Here is a 15178-nt window from a genome sequence, read left to right on the forward strand (position 1 = left end):
TGCTGCTTCCTTCTTCTAGTAGCTATTGCTCTCTAGAATGTATCCACTGAGGTTCACTCTCTAGTCCCTTTAGGTAGGTACTCCTTGCCTCCCTGTCTTGCTCAGAGTTCATACTAGTTATCTGTGAGGGAGTAGAATCATAGAAGCTTACACAGCTGTACTGAAAATAGAACTCTCCATACTCTTACATACATTCAGTCAAGTTTGCAGGACATGTTCTCTCTTTCAAGAAATATTTCTGCTGGGTATTTGCACGGTTTACTCTCCATATTTAATTCAAGTCTTCACTAAGGTGTCAATTATTCAGAAAGAACGTCCTTGGACAAATTGTTTAATATATGCTGCTCATTGCTCCTGAGACATTACTATCTTCCAATTTACCCTGCATTATTTTATTTCACAGTACTTATCTTTCTGACTTCATGATATGCTTTAATTTTTCTTTTGCCGATATTGATCTTTCTTACTAGACCATAAACTCTAGGAGTATTGAAATTTTTGTCTGCCTTGAGTAGTGTTGCACCCACAGCACCCAGAAGAGATTTTGGCTCATTATTGGGGTTCAATAAACACTTGTTGAATTGACAGCTCATGCTAGATAGTTAAAAATAAATCTACACACAAATATGCTTAATTGATTTTTGATGAAAGCAATAGCAAGCCAATGGAGAAAAGGTAGCCTGTTTGACAAATTGTGCTAGAGCAACTGGACATCTATTGGCAAAAAATGAACTTTGATCTAAACTTCCCACTTTACATAAAAATTAACTCAAAATGAATCCTGACTTAAATGTCAAACATAAAATTTAAAAAAATTTTTATGAAAATGTGCAGGAGATACAATATGGAATAGAAGACTTATATGCAATATGTAAAACTATAGCACTTTTAGAAAAAAAAAATAGGAGACCTTCTTGGGATATAAGGCAAGGGAAATATTTCAGGCTTGACACCAAAAGACATAAAAGGAAATTCATAAAAGTAAAGTTGATAAGCTGGACCTCATTAAAATGAGAAGCTTTTCTCTGCAATATACCATGTGAAGGGATGAAAGACAAGCTACAATCTTTTGAATCATATATCTGACTAGAACTAATATGCCAGCAAAACTGGAAAACTAAGCAGTGGCTGCAGAACTGGAAAACGTCAGTTTTCATTCCAATCCCCCAAGAGGGCAATGACAAAGAATGTCCAAACCACTGTACAATTCAGAGAAGGCAATGGCACCCCACTCCAGTACTCTTGCCTGGAAAATCACATGGACAGAGGAGCCTGGAAGGCTGCAGTCCATGGGGTTGCTGAGGGTCGGACAAGACTGAGCTTTTCACTTTCACTTTCACTGTACAATTACACTCATTTCTCATGCTAGCAAAGTACTGATTAAAATCCTTCAAGCTAGGTTTCAACAGTATGGAAACCAAGAACTTCCATATATGCAAGCTGGATTTAGAAAAGGCAGAGGAACCAGAAATCAAATTGCCAACATCTGTTGGATCATAGCAAAAACTAGAGAATTTCAGTAAAATATCTACTTCAGCTTCATTGACTACTCTAAAGCCTTTGACTGTGAGAATCACAACAAACTGTGGAAAGTTCTTCAAGAGATGGGAATACCAGACCACTTTACCTGTGAAACCTGTGTGCAGGTCAGGAAGCAACAGTTAGAACAAGACATGAAACAACAGATTGGTTCAAAATTGGGAAAAGAGTATGTCAAGAATGTATATTGTCACCCTGTTTATTTAACTTCTATGCAGACTACATCATGTGAAATGCCAGGCTGGATGAAGCTCAAGCTGGAACCAAGACTGGGGAGAAATATCAGTAACCTCAGATATGCAGATGACACCATTCTTATGGCAGAAAGTGAAGAGGTGGTAAGCCTCTTGATGAAAGTGAAAGTTAGTCACTCAGTGTCTGACTCTTTGCAACCCCATGGACTGGGGTCCTCTGTACATGGGATTTTCCAGGCAAGAGTACTGGAGCGGGTTGCCATTTCCTTTTCCAGAGGATCTTCCCCACCTAGGGATTGAACCCAGATCTCCAATATTGAAGGGAAGTATTGATGAAAGTGGAAGAGCTGGCTTAAAACTCAACATTCGTAAAACAAAGATCATGGCATCTGGTTCCATCACTTTATAGCAAATAGATGGGGAAACAATGGAAACAATGGCAGATTTTATTTTCTTGTGACTGCATCCATGAAATGAAAAGATGCTTGCTCCTTGGAAGAAAAGCAATGACCAATCTAGACTGCATATAAAAAATAGAGCATTACTTTGCCTACAAATATCTATGTAATCAGAGCTATGGTTTTTCCAGTAGTCATGTATGGATGTGAGACCTGGACGATTAAAAAGCTGAATGCCAAAGGATTGATGCATTTGAACTGTGGTGTTGGAGAAGACTCTTGAGAGTCCCTTGGACTGCAAGGAGATCAAACCAGTCAATCCTAAAGGAAATCAACCCTGAATATTCATTGGAAGGACTGATGCTGAAGCTAAAACTTCAATACTTTAGCCACCTGACTCAAAGAACTGACTCATCTGAAAAGACCCTGATACTGAGAAAGATTGAGGGCAGGAGGAGAAGGGGATGACAGAGGAGGAGATGGCTGGATGGCATCACTGACTCAATGGACATGAGTTTGAGCAAGCTCTGGGAGATGGTGAAGGACAGGGAAGCCTGGTATGCTGCAGTCCATGAGGTCACAAAGGTTTGGACATGACTGAGTGACTGAACAATAACAACGACAACAATATCTAGAATAAAGGATTCTCAAAACGTAACAGTGGAAAACAAAATAGTTAGGAAATGGGCAAAAATCATGAAGAAACTAAAGAGACATATAAATGGCAAATTAGCACAAGAAAAGTTGTTCAACATCATTACCTATTAAGGAAATGCAAATTAAGACCACAAGCTATTACTGCACACTTATTAGAATGGCTAAAATAAAAAATGGTGACAACATCAAATTCTGGCAAGAATGTTCACCATCATTAGGTGAACACTGTGATACATCTGTGCCATGGAATACCACTCAGCAATTAAAAGGAAAAGACTGTTGACGTGTACAAAAACTTGAATGGATGTCAAAGGAATTATGTTGAATGAAAGAAATCTAATACCCAAAGATTTTACTGTACATTCTATTTATGCAACAGTTTTAAAATGACAAAGTTTTAGAAATGGAAACCAGATTAGTGGTTGCCAGGGTTGAGGAATAAGGAGATAGCCAAGAAAGAGGTGGGTGTGGCTATAAAAATTCCTTGTGATAATGGAATTGTTCTGGATTTTGATTGTGGCAGTGGATACACCAACTTACATATATGATAAAACAGTACAGAACTGACTAAATTCACACACAAGTATAACCATTTGAATAACATGAGTGGGTTGCATCAATATCATCCATTTAGTGGCTCTTTAGGAGATGAATCTTGGTTCAGCCATTAGTTTTTTGTAAATTTTTGGCAAGTGTTAACATTTCTCAATTAAAATTACTTATGAAACTTGGTTGGCACAGAGTAAGGGCTTAATAGATAGAAGTGAGAATTCAAAATTGTCTTCTAGTGGATGTTCTAAATTGCTTTTTTTCCTAACTAATATTTGGTAATATCTTGGATTCTCTTTCTAAATGAAAGCAAATTCATGGTGAAAGTGTTTGTTTTCCTTCATTTCTGGTAAGGCTGAAATTTGGCTGTAATGTGATCAGTATTACACCATAATTTACATAGCCCTGGTGAGAGTCAGCACTTTGGATTTTGAACACTTAAAAAAAAACTCTTTACCCACAGCTGAACTTGCTGGGAAGTTCATTTTTCAGGCATTTCCCAAAACTCATTGCCTTCTTTTAATAAACATCAGTATATTTCCAGTTATTACTTACATTAAAGATGAAAATTATGCAGGTAAACCCTTGTCTTTCGCTGCCTTTGTCAGAAATGTAACACAGGACTGGATGTGTCTTTTGGTTGATAAAATACATCTGAATATTCTTAAGGTCTTCTGGAACCTTTCTCTCTTCATATTTAACCACTCACGACCACTTCATTATTCAGGATTTCAGGCACCACTCTTCCCTCTTCTAACAGATTAGAAAGGCACCAAAGGATGACTCATTAAGTGTCTTAGGTAAAGCAGCAATAACTACAAGGAAGGTCTCACTCAAATATTGTCTGAGTACTATTTTCAGTTCAGTTCAGTCACTCAGTCATATCCGACTCTTTGCGACCCCATGGACTGCAGCAATCCAGGCCTCCCTGTCCATTACCAACTCCTGGAGTTTGCTAAAACTCATGTCCATCGAACTGGTGACGTCATCAAACCATCTTATCTTCTGACATCCCCTTTTCCTCCTGCCTTCAATCTTTCCCAGTATCAGGGACTTTTCAAATGAGTCAGTTCTTCCCATCAGGTGGCCAAAGTACTGGAGTTTCAGCTTCAACATCAGTCCTTCCAATGAATATTCAGGACTGATTTCCTTTAGGATGGACTGGTTGGATCTCCTTGCAGTCCAAGGGACTCTCAAGAGTCTTCTCCAACACCGCAGTTCAAAAACATCAATTCTCCAGCACTCAGCTTTCTTTGTAGTTCAACTCTGACATCCATATATGACTACTGGGAAAACCATAGCTTTGACTAGATGGACCTTGGCAAAGTAATGTCTCTGCTTTTGAATATGCTGTCTAGGTTTGTCATAACTTTTATTCCAAGGAGCAAGCATCTTTTAATTTCATGGCTGCAGTCACCATCTGAAGTGATTTTAGAGTCCCCCCCAAAATAAAGTCCGTCACTGTTTCCCCATCTATTTGCTATGAAGTTATGGGACCAGGTGCCATGAACTTAGTTTTCTGAATGTTGAGTTTTAAGCCAATTTTTTCACTCTCCTCTTTCACTTTCATCAAGAGGCTTTTTAGCTCCTCTTCACTTTCTGCCATAAGGGTGGTGTCATCTGCATATCTGAGGTTCTTGATATTTCTCCTGGCAATCTTGATTCCAGCTTGTACTTCATCCAGCTCAGCGTTTCTCATGATGTACTCTGCATATAAGTTAAATAAGCAGGGTGACAATATACAGCCTTGATGTACTCCTTTTCCTATTTGGAACCAGTCTGTTGTTCCATGTCCAGTTCTAACTGTTGGTTCCTGACCTGCATACATATTTCTCAGGAGGCAGCTCAGGTGATCTGGTATTCCCAGCTCTTTAAGAATGTTCCAGAGTTTGTTGTGGTCTACACAGTCAAAGGCACTGGCATAGTCAATAAAGTGGAAGTAGATGTTTTTCTGGAACTCTCTTGCTTTTTTGATAATCTAACAGATGTTGGCAATTTGATCTCTGGCTCCTCTGCCTTTTCTTTCTTTTTCTTTTTAATTTTATTTTTACTTTATTTTACTTGACAATACTGTATTGGTTTTGCCATACATTGACATAAATCCACCATGGATGTATACGAGCTCCCAATCCTGAATCCCCATTCCATCTCCCACCCCATATCATCTCTCTGGATCCTCTGCCTTTTCTAAATCCAGCTTGAACATCTGGAAGTTCACAGTTCATGTTCTGTTGAAGCCTGGCTTGGAAAATTTTGAGCATTATTTTCCTAGTGCGTGAGATGAGTGCAATTGTGTGGTAGTTTGAGCATTTTTTGGCATTGCCTTTCTTTGGAAGAGTGATATTTTCAAGCCCATTTATATTCCTGAGTCTTACCATGCTTGTCTTTCCTCACTGGGCTTTAGAACTTCAGGAACTAAACAACTTTCTCCAAGAGGTTCTGTTTTTTAAAATTTAGTATTACTATTGTCAGTCCAAACTAATAATCAAAGTCACAACTTTTCCTAATAGTTAGTGCTTTTCAGGAATGGCTTCCTCTCTCACTAGTACCCAAGCTCCACTGGACTTAATGCTCAGCTTGAACTAACTCAAGTTTTGCTTTGAGAATTGTGGAGAATTCCACTCTGAACCAAAGTGCCTTAAAAACAAAACAAACAAACAAACAAAAAACCCTTATTTATCTTGTCGCTCAGAAATTAATCATTTACATTTCAAGAGAGCAATATCCAGTCCTAGCACAATAAATAAATAAATAAATAAAGATTGGAGTTACGGTTTCTAAATACTCTCAGAGTTCTAAATACTCTCAGAAGTCCCACTTGCTTGTGGTATCAGATCTTGATGATAATATTGAGTTTTCTCATGCCCTTTGACTCAGTTGATTGCAAAAGTCCTAATTCTGCCCTGTTCTACCCAGTTTCTTCCTAACTGAGGAGAAAGAAGCTCTCAGTTCAGAGTTTTGACCTGTATTTCTGTTTACACTGGGGTTTTGCTGACTATTGTGCAGCTGAACTCATTTGGAGAGTGCTGCTGCTAACTCCCTCTCTTCCTTCCATATATTTTCAGGTGCAACCTGTGATCTTTGAGCTTCCGTTGGTCACAATTGTCAACACTTACCATGAAGCCTGTGTCAGGGAGAAAGTCCCCAGTTCTGTACCTCCATGGGATTCTGACCGTGCTCCTCTGCCCGGACAGCTTACAAGGTGAGTAAAATAGCTGCGGATTCTCAGGTCCCAGAAAAGCAATTAGAAAAGTGTTCAATTAATGGCAAGAAGGTAGTTAAACCAATCAATTGCAAATATATTCATTCCATATTAGGAATTTAAAAAGTATGATCAAATTGAAATGTTTTATATTACTTTGTGGGAGGTATAATAACTTGTTTTACTAATGTCAATTTCAGTTAACAAATTGCTTTACCAATGTTATAATAAATTGTTTATTAACTTCTATTTTATTAATGGAACAACTAAATTCCCAAATATTTTCAAAAATTTTTTTTAGTACTTTTATATTTATATTATTATTATTATTATTATTATTATTATTATTATTAGAGAAACAGCTGTTTTGTATGAATTCCTAGGGGTCTGCACTAGTAAACAGATAATGAATTGTGGGAATAAAATGAACAGAAGGGGGAACATGGTCAACAGTATTGTAATAGCCTTGTATGATGACAGATAGTAACTAGATTATCATGGTGAGCATTTATAAAGGGCTTCCCTGCTGGTTCAGATGGTAAAGAATCTGCTTGCAATGCAGAAGATGCAAGTTCCATCCCAGGGTCGGGAAGATCCCCTGGGGAAGGAAATGGCAACCCACTCCAGTATTCTTGCCTGGGAAATCCCATGGACAGAGGAGCCTAGTGAACTACAGTCCATGGAGTCACAAAGAGTTGGACATGACTGAGCAATAGAACATGCATGCATTTTATGAGGTAAATAAATGTGTTGTACACCTAGATTGAACATAATATTGAGGTTGATTATGTTTCAATTAAAAAAAAGAATAAACTGCAAATAACATTACTTTCATAATTATACATAAATATGAACTCACAAATGCTTGTAATTTCTTAATTTTTAAATTAGTTTATTACCTTCAGAGATAATTTTTTTTCCTAATCCATTGGCATGTTATTGCCATCTCTTAAGTAAATTTGAAATTGTAACTTTTACCACAAATTCTGAGAAAATTAACTAGAATCTTAAGTCATAAGTTATATGTTAAAAAGCTCTCTGTAAATGACATTTTATATATATAAAGTTTTATTTTTTGCAGTTTGGTAATGTTTATAAATTAATCAGCATTGAGAAGATTTGATAGCACCTGTAGGACTCTGTGGAGAAATGTGACTAGAGCATTTAGTTGTGCTTTATATAAATACAATCTGTGCATTAAAGGTGATTTTTTTAATCAGAAAATGTGATTTCTTTTTTCCTATTGATAACTTAAAATATGTACAAAGCTTCAAATACTTATTACTCAGATTCAGCAATTATCAACTCATGACCATTCTTGTTTTAACCATATCCACATCCATTTTGCCCAGTCTAAGCTATTTAGATGGAAATCTTGGATATTACTTCTGAATATTTTAGCATGTATCTCTAAAAGATAGGCATTCTTTCTTAAAAGCTATGATAAACCATTATCATAGGTAAAATTAAGTAATAATTACATAATATCAAGTATCTAGTTTTCAAATTTTCCTGATTGTCTTATTTATAAATGTTTTTGTACCTTTATTTATTCAAATTAGAATCCAAGTAAGGTCTACACATCACAATTGATTCATACTCCTCTTGAGTTTCTTTTAATGTATAGATTTTTTTTTCTTATATGATTTTTCTTTTGTCTAAGTTAGTTTCTAAAGAGGATATGGTGGTATCATTATTTTGGAGGCTTCTTCCACAAAAAGATGAAAATAATTGAGAGACGGCTAAAAAAGTCAATATAGGATTATAAACTTCTTCAAGTGTTTGCCTAGGAATTGGACCTGATGATTTTTTTAAATTTATTTAGCAAGTAATAGATTCTCTTTCGTGCATGTGTGTGTGTGTGTCTCTGTGTGTGGTGTATTTATTCTACCAACCTTCCACGTTCATCTTTGAATTTCTATTTCTATTGGGTAAGTCAGTAAAGAAAGGCCATATATCATTGGTCAAGAAGTCTTGTGAGCTATTCATTTATCTTTTGAATAAACTCATTCCTTTTCATTTCCTTAATTCCTCCATTGTTTATGGAATTATGCCTTTAACCCAGCCTATTGTTTAAAACCTGTCATAATCTGATCCCAGCTTCATAGCTTATGTCTCACACTTCTCCCCTATGTGTTTCTCTAGTCAAACTAGCCTATTAACCAACCATAAAGATTCCCATGTGATTTGCTCCCTCTCATTGTTGCTAACATAATTGCCCCTCAATATAAAATGCCTCATAATGCAGCTAACTATCCAATTCCAAGTCCTGCCCCTAGGAGGCATTTTCCTGGCATATTTAATGCATGGGATTCTCTCTCCCTCTTCTTATAATACATATTTTCTGCTTTCTTTTGACAAATACCATACTCTGCCTGCTATTTTGATGTAATTATTTATATGCCATCCTCACTATTTTAACGAGGCTCCAATGTGCTCCTTAATATTCTCCATGGAGTTTAGTGCAACAGTCTTATGTCTATTGTGTTAATAAAAATTTATTTCACGTGAGCCTCAGGAAGGGCTATACTTGAGCTCTAGACTTCCTGTATACGTAACATCGCCTTCTCACAAATATCTGTTTGGGAACTGCCTCTCTCAGAAGAACATTCTAAGTGTCTGTAGTGTGGAGAGGTATGAAATGTGCTCCCTGCCCTCAAGATGCAAAAGGAGAATAAAGATCTGTCCATCTACTTATCTAACTGTCAGCTCAGATATGCACACACACATACCCCACAATATAACTGCCAAACCAGTGAGACAGAAAATAGAATGTCTTTAACAGATTTGAAGACTTGTACTTCATTGTGTGATTTATTTTCTTAATCTTTCTATTTATACTTTATTGATTAGATTAGTCTGTTCCTTCTTCTGTAAATGAGGTTGACAATGACACTCAAGTAAGGTTTCTTTGTTTTTGTTTTTGTTTTAAATTAAATGGGATGTTGTAAGTGAAGTGCTTAACACAGTGCTTAGGACATAGATAGATACACCTGTTATTGCTAACAAGAAATGTAGTTCAGAGAAACCAAAGATTGCTGTGTGCCAGAGTTGGTCAGGTACATTCACAAATGTGATAATGTGATTTGAAAGAAAAAAAATATTTTTTGGTCATTTGGTCATTCAGAAAATGTGTATTTGTTTTTTGTCTACGGTTCCTGGCTCACAGCTCCCAACATTCTGATAATATCCTAAGTAAAGATGATGAAAAAGTTGTCTAAGGAACTAATTTCGGAACCCCAACTAAAGATGGGTGCTCAAGTCGCTTCAGTCGTGTTTGACTCTTTGGACTGTAGCCCGCAAGGCTCCTCTTTTCCTGGATTTCTCTAGGCAGGAATACTGGAGTGGTTGCCATGCTCTCCTCCAGGGGGTCTTCCTGACCCAGGGATCGAAACCATGTCTCCTGTGTCTCCTGCATAGCAAGCGGATTCTTGACCACTGAATCATGAGTAAGCCCAAAGATGGGCACTGGTTGCTAATCATATGATTAGAGGGTTGGAATTATCAGTCTTACCCTCTGCCTCTGGTGAGGAGGCAGGGGCTGGAGGCTGAATCAGTTGCTAATGACCAATGTTTTTATTAGCCATGCCTATGTGATAAAGCCTCCATAAAACCCCCAAAACATGGGACTTAGAGAGCTTCTGGTTGGTGAATATGTAGAGGTGCAGGGAAAACTGGCCTTTCTGGAGATGGCATGGAAGCTCTGTGCCCCTTTCACACACTTTGCCCTTTGCATCTCTTCCGTACGGCTGTTCCTGTGTTCTATCCTTTTACAATAAATATGGTAAGTGAAATATTTCTCTGATTTCTGTGAGGTGCTCTAGAAAATTCAGTGAACCCAGGTTTACTCTATGGCTTTAATCTTTTATTTATAGAAGACACAAAATTATGAAAGCTTTCCAAGTACCAATAAACCTAACATCTGTTTCTTAAAATGATGTGTATTTATCAATATTTTAAAATTATTAACTAAATCCTCCAAGGCTTTGTTAAATTTGATATAATGTCTTTGTATAGATTAATGCTTATTTCATTATTAAAGTAATTTCAGAAACCATTTTCTAACATTCTCTTCTATAAAAGGTGCAGAAACACAAAATACTCTTGGGATTGATGGGTTCAGAGGTGGTAAGGTATTCTGGATTTGCACAGTCCCTACAAGTTTTCACAGAACAATGTCTCTTGATCGATCACAGATGTTTCTTTAGTAACTTTAGTTAAAAAGAAAAAAAAAAAAAGACTGACTCTAAACTTTAATTACTGAAAGTCTTCCACTGTCCCCAAGTAGCCCATTCTCTTTGCTGAGGGCAGTGTATTGCCAAGACCATGGTCTGCGTGGAGCAGAACTGCACTGACTCAGTCCCTCCCTTGTGTGACCTTGGGAAAGTACTGTACTTCTCTGTGTTTCCTCATCTATGAAATGAAAATAATAATAATGCCTACCTCATAGGGTTGTTTGGGAGAATTAGATGAGTTAATGTTTGTTAAATGCTTCAAGTACTGTGTGACATTTTATAGTAAATGCTTATACACATTTTGCTAAATATTTAAACTTACTGAAAAAAAATAGTTGTATACGAGGTGAGGATCAGTTCTCTTTCCCTCAGATACCCTTATACGTACCTCCTTTCCTTAATTTCCAGCCACATGGTAATAGAGGAGCACAATATTTCTTTGGTGCTTCCTCCATAGCTCAGTTGGTAAAGAATCTGCCTGCAATGCTGGAGACCCGGGTTCGATCCTTGGGTTGGGAAGATCCCCTGGAGAAGGAAATGGAAACCCAAACAGTATTCTTGCCTGGAGAATCCCATGGACAGGGAAGCCTGGCAGGCTACAGTGCATGAAGTCACAAGAGTTGGACACGACTTAGCGACTAAACCACAACCCAACCACCACATTCCTTCTTTGTGAATTATTCCAATTATCTTATGGGCAATGAAATTGATTGGGAAGGATGAAAGTCTTTCAATAGATCAATTTAGTTGAATGCTGCTTTGTTTAATGTGCTGCTTTGTTTAAACAACAACAACAAAATCCTCTTCTCTCACCATTGAAGGTTGTAGTGCACCACCTGAAGTTAAACATGGACACTTTACATATATTGAAAGAGAAATATTTGGAACGGATGTGGTTGAGTATGAATGTCAGGAAGGATATACTCTTGTTGGAGAGGCTACACTCTCCTGCACATTTTTCAATTGGTCACCACCGGCTCCTCAATGTAAAGGTAATCTAGGTTCTCTTATAGCACTAAGAGATAGAGCTACTGTGTAGTAATTCAGAAGTGACTCTGAGAGAATGTGTCCTCCCAGCCAGAGGTAGAGTTGTCATGAGCATGTGCTTGAGCCTGAGTGAGGTCCACTCAGATTTAATTCCCACATATCCAATAAATGGCACCCTCAAATTCTTATAGAGGCCAGAACTTTTCATGGGAGAGTTGACTGATGGGGTTGACCTCCTTATTGGGTAAGTGACTATTATGGCAGAATAAGGAAAATGTTCCTAAAGTTATTTAAATCATTTCACTCATAATAACTCCAGGAGCTGAGTTACTGGTGCTATTTTTTTTTTTTTTACACAAGAGGAAACTGAGGCAAAAGAGAGGTCCCATAGGGCAGAAGTTAACAGCTCAGAACAAACCCTAAGCTCTCACTTTTTCTCTGCCACTGCAATTCTGTGATGTGGGGCAAGGCATTTAACTTCCCTGTGTCTCAGTTGCCTCGTCTCTAAGGTGGAGATAACCATAGGGCCTCCCTCACAGAGTTGCTGAAAGCTTACACTAAGTGATGTATATATGTGTTTGCACATAGGTGATTCCAGCCAGATCTCCATAAATACTTGCCAGTGTTGGTAGAAGTAGTAATAGTAGTAATGTATCAGTAGCGTAGAAAAGAAAGGTAGAATTCAGCAATATTTTTATCCTTTTTAAACGATATTATTGGTGTTAAAATGTGTTGTATTTAAGATAGCCACAAAGCTAAGAAAATGTGTCTTGATTACAGCTGTATGCCAAAAACCAGAAATATCAAATGGAAAGCTGTCTGTGGAGAAGGATCAATATGTCACCCCTGAAACCGTCACCATCAGGTGTAACCCTGGCTATAGGATGGTTGGTTCCCAGAACATCTTTTGCTCAGAGAACAAATCTTGGAGTCCGGACGTGCCCAAGTGTGAGAAGGTGAGTGACAGCCAATGAATTTTATGTCATATGACACCTCAAAATAAATTAAAGGGAAATGGGATGGTTCATAAAATAGAAAAAGAAATAATATGCCCTAAAGGTCTATTTCAGTTGTGGGGGGGTGAATTTATAAGGTGTCTATTGGCTCTTTCCACCTTACAGTAGGTCATCTCAGGTGTGTGAACAAGAGTCTTATTGACCAGATATCTAGCCTTTGATATTTCCTCCAATAAATTATGTGGTTTTGCTCCATTTCTGGTTGGTCAGCAGAAGTGACATGCTAGTTGTTTTTTGGGGGGATTTCCCTTTTGCTTATACTTCCTCTATGCTTGGCACTGATGCTGATTTATCTAAGAACAGACACAGACTGATCTCTCAGGGAAATATTTTTCTAGGATCCAAAGTATTTTTCTGGAGTTTCCTATCCATCATCAGTCCTGGGGTTGTTCTTCATTTTCCAGTCTTCCTTATGCTATAAGACCTCCTGAAGAAGCACACCCTTTACAAGGATGAGGAAACTTTCTGAAATCATTCTTTTTGTTTCCTCTTTCAGGTACCTGTTGAACTTTGTGAGGCAGTCTTGAAAGGCCAAAAACTCCTAAAGTGTCTCCCGAATGCCTGGGAGGCAAAGGTGGCCCTGGAGTTACATAAATTGTCTCTGGAGATTGAAAAATTGGAGCAAGAAAAACGCAAAAAGGAAATTGCTTGAGGCTTTCTCTTGGATACATGCTCAGGAAAGAAGTTGCAGCAATATACTTCACTGTGCAGGAGAGTTCTCGTCACATTCACACAAAATACAGTATTTTTTACCTTACTAACTTCTATAGTTGTGACTTTCTTTTTTTTTTTTCCTCTCTCTCTTTTTTTTTAATTTAAAATTTTTATTTTTGCTTTATTTTAGTTTGCAATACTGTATTGGTTTTGGCATACATTGACATGAATCCGCCACGGGTGTACATGAGCTCCCAAACATGAACCCCCCTCCTACCTCCCACCCCACATCATCCCTCTGGATCATCCCTGTGCACCAGACCCAAGGATCCTGCATCCTGCATCGTACATAGACTAGCGATTTGTTTCTTACATGATAGTATACATGTTTCAATGCCATCCTCCCGAATCATCCCACCCTCTCCCTCAGAGTCCAAAAGTCCGCTGTACACATCTGTGTCTCTTTTGCTGCCTCGCATACAGGGTCATCATTACCATCTTTCTATATTCCGTATATATGTGTCAGTATACTGTATTGGTGTTTTTCTTTCAGGCTTACTTCACTCTGTATAATTGGCTCCAGTTTCATCCATCTCATTAGAACTGATTCAAATGTATTCTTTTTAATGGCTGAGTAATACTCCATTAGTAGTGACTTTCTTATTCTTTGTTTGGCTGTAGGATCTATAATGATGCTTGTTCCTGATGCTGATAATTCATATCTTCTCTCTTTTTGCTTCCTGACCAGTCTGCCTTGGATTTATCAATTTTATTGATACATGTTTTATGGCTTAGAATGTGGCACTTGCTCAATATTCCATGTATTCTTATAAAGACTGTGTATTGTTGCTGAGTGGTACTCCTTATAAATGTCAGTTAGATAAAGTTGGTTGCTAATATGGTTCCAGTCTTCTCTATCCTGGCTGATTTTCAGTCTTTCTGTTCTGTCAATGATTGGAAGAAGGGGTATCAAAATTCTCTTTTTAGGTTTGTCTATTATTTCCTGTAGCTTTTAGTTTTTGCTTCATATATTTTAAAGTACTATTATTAGGGGCATAAATGTTTAGAATTTGTATCTTCTTGATAACTGACCCTTTTTTATTATATAATAAACTTCTTTATCTTTCATAATGTTCTTTGTTCTCAAATATATTTGAACATAATTTGGTTGATATTAATATAACATATTATCTTTTATTATTCTGTAAATTTCTAGAATAAATTATGAGAGCCAAAATGTATAAATTTCAGTAGCTACATTTAAAAAGTAAAAATAAACATTTGAAATCAGTTTAAATAATATATTTTATTTAACCCAAATTTTCAAAATAGTCATTTTGATATGTAATCAATGTGAAAGTTATTAGCATTGTATTTAACATTCTTTTCTTCATACTACATCCTAAAAATGCAGTATGTGTATGTGTGTATATATATACATACATACTGCATTTAAGTATAGATATATTTAAATGAAAGCACATCTAAATTTGAACTAGCCATATTTGAAATACTCAATAACCACATGTAGCTAATAACTATATTATACAATGCAATTCCAGATTTTCCACAATGTGTATGTTAACAAGTATTAGTACACCTTGCAATCTGGAAGCTGTAAAGAAAAGTGCAGAGAATGAAGTGCCAGGTACAAGACATGAGGATGTTTCTCTATGGATAAATTATACAACATTAAGAAATGCTAGTACTTGAAGTTAAGGAGTAATTGAAATGGAAAAAACTCAAT

The 15178-nt window shown here is 37.0% G+C and overlaps 1 protein-coding gene across 2 annotated transcripts; it reads left to right on the forward strand.

The window, feature by feature from the left end:
• Window positions 1-6086: 6086 nt before the first annotated feature.
• LOC138416357 (apolipoprotein R-like) lies at window positions 6087-14559 on the forward strand. 2 transcript variants are annotated; one of them, XM_069545370.1, is made up of 5 exons: window positions 6087-6164; window positions 6403-6539; window positions 11596-11766; window positions 12542-12717; window positions 13274-14559. In XM_069545370.1, the coding sequence occupies exons 2-5, from the start codon at window positions 6455-6457 to the stop codon at window positions 13427-13429; spliced, it is 588 nt and encodes a 195-aa protein (XP_069401471.1). In that variant the 5' UTR covers window positions 6087-6164; window positions 6403-6454; the 3' UTR covers window positions 13430-14559. The 2 variants fall into 2 exon arrangements, with proteins under 2 accessions (XP_069401471.1, XP_069401472.1); XM_069545371.1 differs by having other exon boundaries at window positions 6108-6302.
• The last annotated feature ends 619 nt before the right edge of the window (window positions 14560-15178 follow it).

The sequence above is a fragment of the Ovis canadensis genome, chromosome 12 (assembly GCF_042477335.2).
Source record: "Ovis canadensis isolate MfBH-ARS-UI-01 breed Bighorn chromosome 12, ARS-UI_OviCan_v2, whole genome shotgun sequence".
Classification (NCBI taxonomy): Eukaryota; Metazoa; Chordata; class Mammalia; order Artiodactyla; family Bovidae; genus Ovis; species Ovis canadensis.